At 31.3% G+C, this 16,484-nt stretch overlaps 1 protein-coding gene and 2 long non-coding RNA genes across 4 annotated transcripts; 1 reads left to right on the top strand and 2 right to left on the bottom strand.

The window, feature by feature from the left end:
• Window positions 1-528: 528 nt before the first annotated feature.
• Window positions 529-8,352, bottom strand: Afti (aftiphilin). Of its 2 annotated transcripts, XM_089706533.1 has the most exons (5): window positions 8,059-8,352; window positions 6,502-7,697; window positions 6,205-6,388; window positions 4,309-4,420; window positions 529-3,294 (listed from the first exon to the last, which is right to left on the bottom strand). In XM_089706533.1, the coding sequence occupies exons 1-5, from the start codon at window positions 8,147-8,149 to the stop codon at window positions 1,842-1,844; spliced, it is 3,036 nt and encodes a 1,011-aa protein (XP_089562659.1). In that variant the 5' UTR covers window positions 8,150-8,352; the 3' UTR covers window positions 529-1,841. The 2 variants fall into 2 exon arrangements, with proteins under 2 accessions (XP_089562659.1, XP_089562658.1); XM_089706532.1 differs by lacking the exon at window positions 4,309-4,420 and having other exon boundaries at window positions 529-3,298.
• A 102-nt stretch (window positions 8,353-8,454) lies between these two features.
• On the bottom strand, window positions 8,455-8,972 carry LOC149480518 (uncharacterized). The gene is made up of 2 exons (XR_016317010.1): window positions 8,708-8,972; window positions 8,455-8,580 (listed from the first exon to the last, which is right to left on the bottom strand). It is a non-coding gene; the product is annotated as an uncharacterized LOC149480518 (long non-coding RNA).
• A 165-nt stretch (window positions 8,973-9,137) lies between these two features.
• LOC149480517 (uncharacterized) lies at window positions 9,138-10,482 on the top strand. The gene is made up of 2 exons (XR_016316995.1): window positions 9,138-9,950; window positions 10,201-10,482. It is a non-coding gene; the product is annotated as an uncharacterized LOC149480517 (long non-coding RNA).
• The last annotated feature ends 6,002 nt before the right edge of the window (window positions 10,483-16,484 follow it).

The raw sequence follows: 16,484 nt of genomic DNA, 5'->3' as shown, positions 1-16,484 counted from the left end.
TCAGATTATTATGCTGAACTAAACGAGAAAAAGTGAATTTAAAAATAAATTATAACAGTTTCTGGGTAAAAACTAATATTTATATATAATTAAATGTCGATCCATGTATCTCACAATAATTATTGTAAGTGTCATAATTTTTAAGAAATAACGATTTCCGTGTTTTTTGCCATTTACTCGAAACTCACTTCGTGGGCTTAACGGCTTTCTAGTTAAAGGACGGCAGAATAGTAAACTTTTATTAGGTACTGATTGTATGTGTATTACTTAAAGTTTAACTGACTTCGTAAAATAATAATACTAAAATAAATGGTTTTGTTGTTTTTTGATTTGGCATTTTTATTTAAAAGAATACGATTAACAGTTGTCTCTGTTAAATGTTGGTAACTTTTTATGCATAATTCACTATTTATTTTTCTACCAAGCCATCGATATCGGTATCGGTATCGGTATCGCCGATACATTACTACAAATATCGGTATCGGTATCGTATCGGCAAAATCATGTATCGTTACATCCCTAGTTTTTATACATTTCAACATTATATACAAATAATATATTTACAATTATTTATAATCAATTTACAAAATTGCTTTTAAAAAATTCCTTTAACTATTTTTTATTTCTCATTAAGTAAGTATGTATCTATATAGTTAATATTATTTTTCAAAAATATAAATTCTTTAACAAGATGTTATTAGGTTTTCATATCGGATTTTTATTAATAAATACTTTTAACCAGATTTAATGAGATCACAATGCATACAGTTCCATATACATATTTATATCTTTTAAACAAATCAAGGTTTACTTCAATAATACTTTTTCAGTAATCTTCAATGTTGTTTCAGTTCCATTTAATATTACTTTATTTAAAATGAGTGAATATAATATAATCACTATTAAGATATTATAATCTTTTCAATAGCATACTACTATTATAACAACAATGAAAACTTATATTATTTATTGCATGCTATTAATAAATTTGTATTTTACTTACATTTCGTTTAATTATCTTAAATGGTGCCAAATTTTTCGTTTTTTTATTTGAAATATTAATACATGAAATCCTACATGAGCCATACATGAGCATTGATCCATTGCACAACTACTACTGAACATACAATATTAGGTATCAAAATAGTAAATCTGCTGCCTCACAAAAATAATCAAAGAAATGAAACAATTGAATTTACAAATACACAATTTGTAATAACAACAACACCCTATATGGTTAAATGTATATATAAGATTCCAATAATAAGGTTTCGAAAGGAAATAATTTAAAAAATTGTAACTTAATAAACGGCAAGGCTTGTTTACAAAAAGTACAATACAAACATCGTACCAATTTAGTAATTAAATCTTTTTTTAATCTCTCGCATGTTGTATCGAAACTATCATAATATATAAATTATATCTTAACAGATATTGCTGTCTGAAATAACTTCAAGGAAGAAATTAAATATAAACGCAATGAATAAAAAAAGTTTTGAGAGGTGTCAAGGGACACCCGGATGGATGGAACGAAGTTACTAAAATAGCTGACTTGCTTTCTATGAGAGAGAGAGAGAGCGTGTTTCTCTGTCTGTCGCAAAAAGTGTATTTACAAATTTTCGTGAGAATTTTTTCCGTCTAGCCAGTAACCCCCTTTCACAACGCTCGATAAGGAACTTCGTTCCAAAATGTATTCGAAACTTGACAGTTATAACTATGATTGCTATGATACTACCACCACCACTCTATATAATATATACATATATTTATTTTTATTAATTAACTACTCTTTACAAAATTAAGTACATTTTAATATATATTTAAACAAGATACTAACAATGTTATAAATTTTGGAAATGTTTATCAATATAGGCCCCGCGGTTTGAAGATTTTGGGGTTATATAGTTTAATGTCGGTATATCGAGAGAAATATTTTGATTACTTTTTGAAGCACTATTTAAGTTGGAACTCTTTTGTATATTTGAATTAGATTGAACATTAAAACTAATTGTGTTTAAACTGTTTTGTGATAGACTTGGACTAGAAACGAAGTCTGTCCACTCATCATCGTCAGCGAATATTGGCGTTTTCTTTGGCGCGTGTTGTTTCGGTTTACTAGATACAAAATCTCCCCAAATGTCGTCGTCGGATATTTCGTTCTGAATAGCATTCGCCTTATTATGGATAGGAGACGCCACTTTACTGGGACCACTAGATCCCGTATCACTTTTTAGTGATTGAAGACTTTCTAAGGGGTTAAAGCTTGAAAGATTCTGCAAGTCTATTCCGGGCTTTGGCCAGTTAATCTGTGAATAACTTTCCAGGGATAGTGGTTGTAGAATTTGTCCGCCTTGCTGCGCTCGCAATGCAGAATTTATTGGTTGTAGAATATTTTGGTTGACAGGAGACTGTTTTGGGTTAAAGTTATTGGAATTGTTTTTATGAAAACTGCTGTTTTCTACATTACTGGTGTGGTTAGAAGATAAAATGTCATTAGACTTAAAACTTAAAGTATCCATTTGTTTTTGGACACCAATTACAGGTTCTAATTTTTCAAAGGAGTTATGTTCAGACTGTACATGGTTTATATAATTAGATGTAGGAGTGGGTGCTGATTGGAATGTCTCAAACTCATCTTCTGTACTATTCTCATTTACAACTTCATTTACTTCTTTGGAAATGGGCAAATCAGGTTTTGTTTGTTCTTGACCTTCATTATTCCAATTACTATTACTATTAGATATAAAATCAGAGAAATCGTCAAAAGTTTCCTTGACTTCTCCAGGGTCAGGCCAATTCAAGGTTGGCATGATAGGTTCTAGTTTCACTGGTTGCAGCAATTGAGTTTGATATGTAATGCCTGAATTAGTGGAGGAGCCACTGGTACTTGGTAAAGTAGTAGTCACTTTGTCATCTGGTTGTAAGCAGTCAGTATTTGGCATTGAAACTGTATGACTAGGAGCTCCTTTAAAATCTTGGAATTCCCAATAATCATCATTATTTTCTATAGTCGAGTGTTGTGAGGGAGGTTTTTCAATATTTATATTATGGCTTTCTATCTGTTGTGGGAGAAGTACTGGAGGCCCATTATCATAGTGAATCGTTTTTGATCTTGGTGTTTCCGAGTCAGTGGGGGTAAAAATATGTGTGTCAGGCAAACTGATATGTCTTAGTGGCTGCACACTTAATGTACTGGAGTGTATCTTATCTATGTTAGTAACTGATATTGCTTTCTCGAACACATCCAAATCTGAAGGTCTGATTTCTCTAGGTGTTTTTTCTTTATCCATGTTGCTGGCTGGAATTATAAATTTATATATTTAAATAATTTTAACGATTACCTACATATTAGGTATTGTAAATCTGATGTTAAAAGTGATTTCGGATGAGTCTTTTCATTATAAAATATATAAATAATACAACAAATTTTCCACAATGCTAAAAATAGGAACATATTTTAGACTGTTAAATTACATTATTCAGTGCATATAATATCAAAAACACATTACTATTTTTTTGGTTATAAAAATTACAGATTTATAAACATTTTTGTTCATTGATCCATATAAATAACATTAACTTTGCAAAATTTCATTTTACTAATTAATGATTAATAACAAACCATTTTCTTTTTAACAAAATTAAGGACGCGTCTTCATGGGTAAGAATATATTCAATGTCCAGATAAAATATAGAGGTGTTCCCTCTATTGCAAATTTTGTGTAAGAGGTCACGGGTAACCATTTCAAAAATAAACATTTCAAAACAAATTTTAAAGAGGTATGAAGTAATTTATTTGTGGCATATTAGAACAGTGCGGATCCCTTCAAAAATAAAAAATAAATCACAGTAGGATGAAACCCATTAAAAAAGAAGGGAAATGTGATAAAAATGAAAGGAAAAATAAATTACGGTCGATCTGAGTTCGGAAATCGTCAACGACCACGGCAGCTGACGGTTACGGGCTCACCTCTGTTACCAACCTGCGATAGCGCGCGTAACCGCCTACTCCTTCATCTGCAAGGCGGCATGAGCGGAATACTTTTCATACCGCCTCACCGCCCCGGACGATGGAGCAGTCCCTAATTAGAACTTCTTGTAACAAAGACATTTAGTTACAACTAGGTATAACTAGGGAAAATCCATTTCAACCGAAAACGGGTTATAACTAAAAAATAGTAATTTCACCAAAAAAAGTATTTTTGTTGGATTTGAAAACGCGTCCTTAAATCAATATATTTATTAATAATAATTAAATAGCCACACTTGATGATGTTACATTCAAGTCATTGCTCCACTCAATATTACTTACCAGTAGAAAGTAGCTCTGATATTTTAAGTGTGGAATGTTTGTGAGCCATTTGGTCTAGTGTTGCCATGAGATGTTCTAAATCTAGGAGAAGAGCTTCAGCATATGTGTCTATGGTATGGGTTAAAGGATAAAGCAAAATTGCAAAGGTGTTCAGTGTTAATCCATGTGCAAGACATGCAAAAGAAGTTCATAGTGAGAAAAATATCTTAAAATGTAATTTGATATGAATCTTAGCCGTGTTTTATTACATTAATCAATGTATATTATAGCATCAAACCTCGTTAATTTGCATTGTTAGTTGTTACAGTTTTATAATAAGAGACTAGATTATACACAACTTTGAAAATGTAATATTAATTACTTTACTAATGCAGAATATATAATTCCACAATATTGGATAGCTTATAAGTCCATAGAATCTTTTTTGAAAAATATAATCAATACATACAATTAATTTCTGTTGAATGATATAAACTATATATTTTAACCTTAAAGTTTATATAAATATTTTACTCCATTGAAATGTTACATTTTTTAGGCCTAACCTTGCAGTTTTTAGAGGACGCAATTTTATGTTTTTGATGTGTAGGGGGGGTCAGTGAGTAGCTAAAACCAAGTTTGTGGGGTTGCCACCCTTGTCCCACGGCCGCCATCTTGAAAATAGCGGATGAAATGGTTTTTACGATATATCTCTTAAACTATTTATCTGATAAAAAAAAATATTAGCATTATTTGTTGCAAATTAAATTTTCTACAACTTTTGTCCAGTAACTTTTTGTCGTAGAACTATAAATAAAAAAGTTATAAGCGAAAACGTTCAGAAATTAGAGATATTTATATTTTTCAATAAAACTTTTTTTTATCAATTTACGAAGAAATGATATCAGACCATTTTTGTAGATTGTTTTTCGAGGAACAACTTTTATATACAACATTTTTTCATTACGTCAATAGCTAAGGTTTTACAGCGCTCTGAAGTGAGTACTATTTTTCAGTACTCCTAACTATACATATAATGGCTATTGGCTCTTTTCCCAGACTCCAGAACAATGGAAGCACACTGCAGAACATTTCAGCCCTGCTTTTCGACGTAAAAAAAACGCGCTTCCAGACTTCAAGTCAGTTCAGTCAATAATTAATTATTAATAATATTGCAAAATTAATTATTAATTATTAAAAATATTAAAAACAATTACTGATGACAAATTATTATTAGTACACACATAATATATGTATACTGTATAGTTAAGAGTACTGAAAAATAGTACCTACTCACTTCGGAGCGCTGTAAAATCTTAGCTATTTACTTAATGAAAAAATGTTGTATATAAAAGTTGTTCCTCAAAAAACAATCTACAATAATGGTCTGATATCATTTCTTCGTAAAATGATAAAAAAAAGTTTTATTGAAAAATATAAATATCTCTAATTTCTGAACATTTTCGCTTATAACTTTTTTATTTATAGTTCTACGACAAAAAGTTACTGGACCAAAGTTGTAGAGAATTTAATTTGCAACAAACAATGTTAACAATTTTTTTTATCAAATAAATAGTTAAAGAGATATATCGTAAAAACCATATCAACCGCTATTTTCAAGATGGCGGCCGTGGGACAAGGGTGGCGACCCCACAAACTTGGTGATAGCTTCACACTGAACCCCCCTACACATCAAAAAAATAAAATTGCGTACTCTAAAAAATGCAACCCCAAATGTAACTTTTCAATGGAATATTTATATCATCCAAAGCATTATTTAAACTACTTAGTAAGTGGTAAAGAAATGTCATAAAAATTGAGTTATTATATTTTGAATGTATATAATCTAGTCTCTATTATGTTAAGTTATTCATAGCTTAAAAATGCATATAAATAATCAATATAAAACTTACATTCTTGCCCATCTGTAGTAAAAGGATCAGTCCAAGAAGTATCTTTAGGTGTTACTTTATCACTGTTAATCGCTTCTGAGGAAGGAGCATTAGGAACAGCTGCTGGCTTTTGGGGTTGAAGTGGGGCAACACTCAAACTTGTTGCATATTTAGGTGTGAAATAGTTCCATTTTGGACCAAATAACTGAAAATTTTAAGAGAAATAACTTTAAATCTTACTACAAATAGCTGAAGTGAATTTGTTGACTATTCAATGAAAGAAATGTTTACTTTAAAGAGGAAAAATATTCTACTTACTATATTTCTTGAGTCAATGCACAGAGCTTTTAACAAGCTTTTTTGACCTAAAGAATTATTCCAATGAACCATATATGGTTGTCTCTCATCTACTTCTTTTAAATGATGCCATGTTTCTGTTAACATTGAGTCAAGTGTTTTATCAAATTCTGGTTCACAGTTAGGCAAATCTTCTGGAAATATATTAAATATAATATTATTTATGCTTTCTATTATCTGTGCCTCATTATCGGGAGACTGAAAATTTAAAACTGTAACATGGTGTGCTAGTTCTGTTTCCATTGTAGGTTTGTCCTCTGATTCCTGATTGACAGAAGATTTAAAGTCATCAAAATCTCCAAAATCATCATCCAAATCCACATCTTCGCTATCTGTTATAGGTTTATTTACAACAATTTCTTGTTCATTATTAACTTGTTCTTCTTTAAATGGTTGAATAGTATCACTATTGTTCTCAAAATTTGCTTTAAAATCACCAAAACTAAAGTCTTCAGTATCATTATTGTCCCAGGGATTTTCAAAATTAGCTGATACTTCATTATTGCTTATTGAAGTTTCTGTAAATTTAAATTCTTCAAAGTCATCAAAATCATCGGTAGTTGTTGATTTTATAGCAGGTTCTATTTCTTCAGATTGAATGGTATCTTGTTTTATGTGTTGTTCAATATGAATTTCATTTGATACTGGATCTTCTTTTTCTATTTCTACTGTGTTTTCAGAACTATCTTGGACCTCACAATTATCCAATGGACTAACATTTGTTTCTGATATACTTTTTTCATCACTACTTTCATCTTCTTCATTTTCGTTTAAAACAACATTAGTTTTATCAGGAGAATCTAAATGATCTACAATACATGAAATTCCATAAGTATCAGAGTCAACAGCATTATTTATAGTGTTTGTAACAAGATGGTCCGGAACTACATTTTCTTGTTCAATTTTTAAATTTAAATCTTCAACAGCAATATCTTCACTTTTAGTTGTTTCAGTTTCATTTAATGTAAACTCAGTCTGTACAGCATCAGATGTTTCAGTACATATTTTGTTTTCTTCAACATTCATAGAACTATTTTCAGGCTCCGATTTAAAAGGTGTTATATTTTCATTACTATTTGGCTCTTGACAGTAATTAGTATAGGTAGAATAATTTCCATAATCATAAGAATCATTATCTTCATCTTCTTCCTGTGACACTAAAAAATATGACAAGTTTTAAATATTTCAAAATAAATAATTCTAGCCTAATATTGAATTATGTATATCACTTTTTATCTTCACCCTACTTCTTTTCCAAAATGTCTTACACTTTATAATATAATATAAAATAATATATCTAACTATTTTGTATCTATAATAAATCCAATAATTGCGCTAATCCACAATCAATGTTCATATTCTTATTCCAAGGGATTATTTTCTTTTGTTTCTTTAATACATTATATTAAAATGATTGTTCTATACATTTGTATCACTAAAATGAATAGAAAAATCATTTGAATTTCTCTAGAATATTGAGAACATAAATAAGGAGTAAGAGTTTGAGCTTGAACTTACGTCTGTACTGTAAATCAAAATCTTCGTCTTTGTCGTCTTCACACTGATCTGGAGGTGGTGGTGTACTGCAAACCAACGGAGGAATCGACATTATGGATAACAAAACTTGATTTTGTGTATCAGGAAATGTTTCGATTATTTTTCTCTTTGTATGGCCTTATTTAATTAAAGCTTACATTTGCTTTCCTAGTTACTTAAAAACATGGCAAATATTCTATTTAACAAGGGAAATGGACAGCTGTTCACAATAAATAATTGACAAAATCACTTTAAAGTTGATGAACTGGGTTGACCAGTGTTAGCAACCTGAAGTGAGCTGATTATCGTACCAGGGGCGTAAAATTATCGTACATTAGGCGTTTTTGGTTCGAAATTATCGTACTTTTTAGAATAAAGTCAATTATAAATAAATAAATCATATAAATTGTAATATTGATAAGTATGCAAGTTCTCTATAGTTAATCTTTGTTTAACTACCGCTGTCAAATCAATGGGACACTGAAACCCAAATGTTTTACGTGCCTTTCCGTCAGTCCTCGGATCACAGACACAATAGAAAATCTATTGTGTCTCGGCCCGATCGGGCCGCTCGGTGGTCAATGGGTTAATATTCATTATACTCTTTGGTTTTACGCGTGGTACAGACTACAGACCTGAACCGATTCCATTTCCACTTTATGTTCAATAAACGCGCCAAGTTTAAAATTCAATCTGACAAAATTTCACTGTTCCCATGAAAGTTCGATATGAAACACGTCAAAATTTCATATTTGTATGGGTGAAATAATATAAATTCTCGAATTTTGCCTGATAGAAATTATCGTAAAATCAGCGTACGATACTAACATGCTATCGTACATCGTACGTAGGCACCAAATTATCGTGTTTGTACGATAATTATCGTACGGTTGGGAACGCTGGGGTTGACTGGTTTTGACGTTTGTCATATTTGACATTGGCAATAATGACAAGTCACCAATATCCTTGCCAAAACGTCTAGAAACGGAACAATAAACAATGCTAAAAATGTAAGTTGATCATAGGCACTTATTTTATTCTGTGGTAAAAAGACCAGTGCAAACTTAGCACCCCATCTATGGAATTTTGGGTCGAAAATGACCTTGATCGTTAGGTCCCCGTTAGGTCCTTTAAGGTCCACCAATTTTTTCGTTAGGTCCCCTTTAGTTTTTTTTTTAATAATTTTTTAAATTTTAGGTATAAAAAAATTACACTTTAGCACCCCATCCATAGAATTTTGGGTCAAAAATGACCTTAATCTATAGGTCTTCGTTAGGTCCTATAAGGTCCCACAATTTTTTCGTTAGGTCCCCTTTAGTTTTTTTTTAAATATTTTTTTTTTAATTTTGGGTATAAAAAAATTACACTTTAGCACCTCATCCATATCAAAATTGGCGAATTTTATCAAAATCGTATTCTTTACCGTTAGGTCCGTATAGGTCCATCATTGAAATTGTTAAATTATTTATTTTATTAAAATCTATATATTTATAAGAAAGTCGTGTTAGTTACTCCACTTATAACTCAAGAACGGCTGAACCGATTTAGCTGAAAATTGGCAGGGAGGTAGTTTAGAGCCAGGAGAAGGATATAGGATACTAAATATGTACCACGGGCGAAGCCGGGGCACTAGTTATAAAATAATTGAAACCTGCGCATGCGCCTTAGAGCATTAAGACATGCGCACATCATACATAAACAGCGCGAAATTTAAATTGGTATCGTTTCATTTATTAAATCAATAAATAAATCTATACTAGTCACGTCTGGTTCGAAAGATGAGACTGGCTTTTTATTTCGAAAATTTATTTGGCAACACTTAACAGTTAACTGTCATTAAAACCTGAGTTGTTGATGTGTCAAAGCTTGTCAAAGTGATTTTATTTTCTGCGATTTTAGCTTAGGATTTTAGTGATTTCTAATAATTGAAAACTGAGTTGAAAACATGACGAAAACTTTAAACTATGATTAATAAATTTAAAAAGAAACAATTTGAAAGAGATGTAGTTTTCAAGGAAAAACACACAGTGTGACTTGATATTTTGATACTTTTCATCTTGATTGCATTGCACATTATATGATTTGTTTAATATTATTATTATTATTTTGCATGGATGATACCAGTAATCCAGTTATAAACTATTAAAGCAACAATATAAAATTGAACGATCTGTCCGTTCAAAATGTTTAAAGACACAAAATCAGTATCTCAACGAGATTTCTTCTATGACCGAACCATGTTATTCATGTTGAAGAGCAGTACAAAAAAAACAAGATGGAATAACTGCAGAAATGGAAGAGTTAATGATGTCAGAGATAATGATAGTGATTCTTATTCTTTATTCGCGGCTGAACGCGGCTTTTAGATTTAATATGATTATATTGATTAAACAAAATTTAATTGTATTTTATTATGTTTTTTATTACTTTCACTAGCTGTTCTTTTTTTTATCTGTATCAGATAACTGTACCAGATTACATATATATAATATTATATAGATGAAGAGTTTGTAGAGGTTGTTAATCTCTCAAAAAAACAAAGCTCGTAATAATAAATTAAAGTATCAAAACTTTATTTCCAACTATAACCTAAGTTACCATTAGGTTACCTTAATATGATGATTTTTTGAATTTGCCGCCTTTTCCAGTCTTATCTTTCGTTAGCCGGACTATCACCACAGTATCACCATATTTCCTACAGTATGGCGACGAATGTACTTGTGCAGAGAAACGGAGGGGAACTGGCGGGGGGTCGGGCGACGCGGGCCGCTTAATGCAATCACGCTGAGTTTGCATTAACTATCGCGAAAGGACGACGCAGTCGTATTTTTTGTGTAATAATTTTATTATACATAGGTACTTACATATTCTATTATGGCGCGCAAAAACTGTTCCGTTTACGGATGTAAATCTACATTGAAATCCCAGAAGGAAACAATATTTCAGAAAGATTGTATTAATAATTGTATCTGTTGAATTAAAATCAAAGCTATGTATATGTTGTCCTCATTATTTTCTAATCAGATTGTACATCCCAATGCGAATGCATTACTTCTTAAATGGTATAATATACAATTAAGAACATCCAAAAATAAAGTGTCCACGTAAATAATATTTAGCAGTGCAATATCTGTAATTATATATTTATGAACAAATGATTACATCAGATTTAATAATCGCAATTATTTTGAATGTACATATGAATAAATGATTTCATCATAATATTAATAATCACAATTGTTTTATTTCCCATTTGTTGCAACCCTAGCGTATTTTCGTGTGGCAGCGTAAGTACCTACGCTGGCGGCGGCATCGCGCGACATTAAAGGCTTTTTCTTACTGTAGGAAATAATATTGTAATACTGTGCTATCACTATCATTATTATAAACATAGTATAAAACAAAGTCGCTTTCTCTGTCCCTATGTCCCTTTGTACGCTTAAATCTTTGAAACTACGCAACGGATTTTGATGCAGTTTCTTTTAATAGATAGAGTGATTCAAGAGGAAGGTTTATATGTATAATAACATCCATTAAATAGTGGAGAAGTACTGCTATTTTTGAGGTTTCTAATGTGATGTCGTAAAAAATTACCAGCCTTACTTATAAAAACTGACTGATCTGTTGCATCCTCTCAGTTAAATAACTCTCAACTCCTTAACCACTTGAGAATAAGGGGCTCTCAGGTTACAAAAAAATTTTTATGCTTATCAGTCCGTGTAACAACCGTGCCCATAAATTATACCTGTCGTAAAGCTTGCCCTATTCAAATTTGGTTGAGTATCTGTGCCACAGCTGTCACATTTATTATCTGGAGAGAACCAGAGACTACTTTAGAACAAAGGTTCATACAATTTGACGTCCTGTTTTAATGACAGACCAGTTTCAAAGGCCGTCATTTTTTCACCGTGCCGAGCAAAATATCGCTGCGCAAAAATGGCGTGATTACTTGAATGTTATTACTTCTTCCTTTGTGTGTTATATGTTATAATTTTCTATATAAAATTCTCTTTACAGTGATATATACGTATTGTAGTATTTCATTAGCCAAAGTTCTTATTTTTAACAAATAATGTAGGTCAAAATGCGCGTTCCAAACATGGCGGGTTTCGGTGTTGTTTACGAATTGTTGAAACTATATTTTTATATTTTGATACGTTATATACGTACTAGAAACTATCTAGATTAAGTAATTACTAATATAAATCTATTACATTCTTATATTTACGCAGATTCAACATTTTAAAATATTTGAAACGTAACAATGGCCAAGGACGTAACGATCCGGATAGCGTGCCGAGTCATTTTTATTAGTAAAAATAATAGACATATCCTGTATAATTTGTATATATTATGCATTCATTTTAAAGGAAATATAGTCTAGTTTTAAAATAAATAAGTAAAAATGAAGCCGAGCGCATAAATTTGTCGTAATAAAATTAAATTGCGAGAAAATCTAACAAAAAAAAGTACAATTAAGTATTATCATTTTTTTTTAAATATGAAATTGTAAGTTCGAAGTATATATTTTCTACTCTAATGATGCCTCATTTCATTACCTATCTAACAGTATTTTTTTTTCGTAATCTGAGCTATACTTTTCTTTCAACAAACGTTTTTGTAGGGATGGGTCACGCGATTTTTTTTTGAGCAGATAATGAGAGATATAGCGATAGCGTCGGACAGAGATCTCACGCGTCAGTCTGACAGCTCGGACCAGCTACTGGTTAAACAATGATTAAAATAATCTTAGGTACTTATAAACCTATCTCAGCAGTCTCTCAACTAAGTTACGTCAATATATGTATTTTTTTCTAGTAACATTATCGAAATAAAACCCGCTATTCACGTAAAACTTGACTAAAAATGTACTTTTTGACAAATATGAATGGTAGACTTTATTTTGTATGACGTTTAACTGACAGGATATTGATAACTTTCAAATTTCAAACATTTGTACAGATTTGAGATTTTTGATAAATTCAAATTCAGTTTTAATTTAAAATGAGTTCAATGATCAATAAACGTTCTCGTTCGACGAATTGGAGTGAGGAGGATAAGGTACGTAATGTACACAAGAAATCTAATAGAATGTACTTATTTCCTTACATGTTTTAATGCTTATTAATAAATATATATTGCTCTTTAGAAAGTGCTTCGAAAATAATTAGTGCTCGAGCGAGCACATATTATATTAGAGAATAAGGATACGTCGACTAATACAAATACAGCAAAAAAACTTGCATGGGAAGATGTTTTGTCTTGGTTATTTTAGTTTTACTTATTCTAACAGTTTCTTGTATTTAATAAATTGTTACAGTGTAATAACATTATTATTGTATTTATATTTCAGTTATAATATCATTTCACTCCATAAAAGGGACTTAAGCCAAATACAAAATCAGTGGAGGAATTTGAAGAAAGCTAAGGCTTCGGAACACAAATTTAGAACGGCAAGAAACATGACAGGCGGGGGACCTCCGCCACCAAGTCCTCCGCCTGAAGATCAAGAGCTTATAGCAGCTCTTCCTAATGAGTTTGTGGTTGATAACAATCCTTTCGATAGCGATGCAACACATGGCCAACAGGTTTATATTTTTTACATTTTCTACTGCTATTATTCCTTAATTTGGAATATCCATTAAGGGATAATAGCGCTATGCATATATAGTTTTTTATTGTGAGATTGAGTAATTATATTTTATATATTTATAGGAAGTTACTAAGGAGTCTGCTGATGATACATTGAAATTGAATGAAAATGATGAAAGCACTGCACATGCATAGGTAATCATATTATATAATAATTTGTATAATATTTTTATCAGTTATGTTATACAAAAATATCAGTATTATAAATAAAATTTATATTATTTTAAAATAATTATTATTTTTTTATTTTTAGCCTGAATTGCCAAATTTCTCCACTGAATTGCCACGTATAAATCCTACACATCATATTTTCAAAGCTAAACCAAAAAAAACGTAAGTATGTAATGTTGAAAATAGAATTTCATGAAATTTCCTGTGCTTATTGTTCAGCTGTGATTTATGTGAAATAATGTTTAATGTTTATGTTATTTTTACAGTGGGAAATCAAATTCCAATTACGAGCATCAATTATTCCTCCTTGCAAAAAAAAGCAGGGAGGAATTAATGAAGCAACAACAAGAGTTGCATCTATTAAGAATAGAGCAAGAGAGGGAGCTTCACCTATTAAGAATAGAACAAGAGAGGGAGCTTCACGAGAAGAAGCTCCAAATACTTGCATTAGAGGAGGAATATTTAAAAAAAATAAATTTTGAAAAATAATAAAATATGGTTTTTATTGATTAAAATAAGTTTCAATATAAATGGCCCTGTTTATATTTTCGTCTTCATCTTCTATATTATCAGGGATAGTTGGATCGATTAATAATTGATTTTCAAGGCCTGAAGGATCTAGAAAAATACAAAATAAAGAATTAAAATATGCTTATTTTTTATGTATTGGCATTATTAAATATACTTTGTTTACATATTAGTTTGCACAAATACCTTGATTTAAAATAGACTCATTAAAGAGTATTGCTAAATTGTGCAAAACTGCACAAGCAACAATAGTGGTCTTGATCACTTGCAGAGACCCTCGCATTGTTTCGTTGAGTATGCGGAATCTTTGCTTCCACACCCCAAAGCAACGCTCTACAGTATTCCTCGTTCGTATGTGACTCAGGTTGTACCTTTCTTCTGCCTGTGTCCTTGGTCTTAATATTGGTGTTAGAAGATGCGAAGTACAAGGATACCCGCTATCTCCAATCAGCTTCCCATGAAATTCATTCTCCTCAAACCTCCGCTTTATTGAGCTTTCTCTATATATGCGGGAATCATGTGTACTTCCTCTCCAGTGACACACAATATCGCAGATTTTAAGGTCAGAGTCACATACTACCTGTAATTATTGTCATCAATATTATTATAAATTAGAAACACATAATAGCACACATAACAATGAAAATTTATTACTTTAAATACACTATGATCAAACTAAAATGTTATTGTACAATGTTCATACTTGAGTGTTAATGGAGTAATGTCCCTTCCTATTAACATAGTACTGTCCAGCCTCTCCACTCACTTTGCGTATCTTAATATGAGTGCAATCTATTGCACCAATGATACGCTTCATCCCGCATATTATGGCCTCAAATTTCCTAATTGCTTTGGCTTCCTCGGTTGAGTTCGACGGCATATTAATATAACGCGAACTTTTAGAAGCTAACGCAATAGCAACATTTCGGGACAAACGGGAAAGTGTCTGTTGACTCATTCTGTGAATGTCAGCACAATCTTCTTGGATCTGTAATGTAATAGATCGTTATACAGGCTTTTCTATTGTATATATCCAAAACTAGAGCACAAGTCACATCTACCTCATGCCGGCCCCAATATCGAATAACTGCCATCACTTGCAGTTCCACTGGAATACCGCCCCCTCGAGTGTCCACGCGAAGGTCATCCCGAATCAAATTAATGATTTGTTGCATGTTATTCTTTCCGAATCTATACCTCGACCGTAGTGTGGCCCTGTGGCCGCTACAAAAAATATATTGACACCATAGATTGACACTAATACCAGGTTATTTTAATTCTAGGTTGAAAAGTAGGTTTTTAATAAATAAGCACTCTCAGAACAATAGATTTATTTAATAAATGAAACGATACCATTTTAAATTTCGCGCTGTTTATGTATGATGTGCGCATGCCTTAATGCTCTAAGGCGCATGCGCAGGTTTTTATTATTTTATAATTTTAATAAAATAAATAATTCAACAATTTCAATGATGAGCCCATACGGACCTAACGGTAAAGAATACGATTTTGATAAAATTTGCCAATTTTGCTATGGATGGGGTGCTAAAGTGTAACTTTTTTATACCTAAAATTAAAAAAAAATTATTTAAAAAAAAACTAAAGGGGACCTAACGAAAAAATTGTGGGACCTTATAGGACCTAACGGAGACCTATCGATTGAGGTCATTTTTGACCCAAAATTCTATGGATGGGGTGCTAAAGTGCATTTTTTTTTATACCTAAAATTTAAAAAATTATTTAAAAAAAAACTAAAGGGGACCTAACGAAAAAATTGTGGGACCTTAAAGGACCTAACGGGGACCTAACGATCAAGGTCATTTTCGACCCAAAATTCCATTGATGGGGTGCTAAGTTTGCACTGGTGGTAAAAAGAAAATCTTTCAGCGTGTTTATGAAATGAATGTAAAATATGGTGCAACGACGCTAAAAGCTCTATTATTTTAGGAAGTTTAGGAAAAAAATTAGTTTAGCTGACTTACAACTTACAAGTACTTTTTTCGAATATTATAGTGCACAGGCGATGAAGATATGTTAGCATTATTCTGAACTAGCTT

This window comes from Colias philodice, chromosome 18 (genome assembly GCF_061535455.1).
Source record: "Colias philodice isolate Cphi_HAF_F1 chromosome 18, ilColPhil1 Martin Lab GWU primary, whole genome shotgun sequence".
NCBI lineage: Eukaryota > Metazoa > Arthropoda > Insecta > Lepidoptera > Pieridae > Colias > Colias philodice.
Note: the sequence above shows the minus strand (reverse complement) of the source record. Positions and strands in the feature narration are given on the sequence as shown.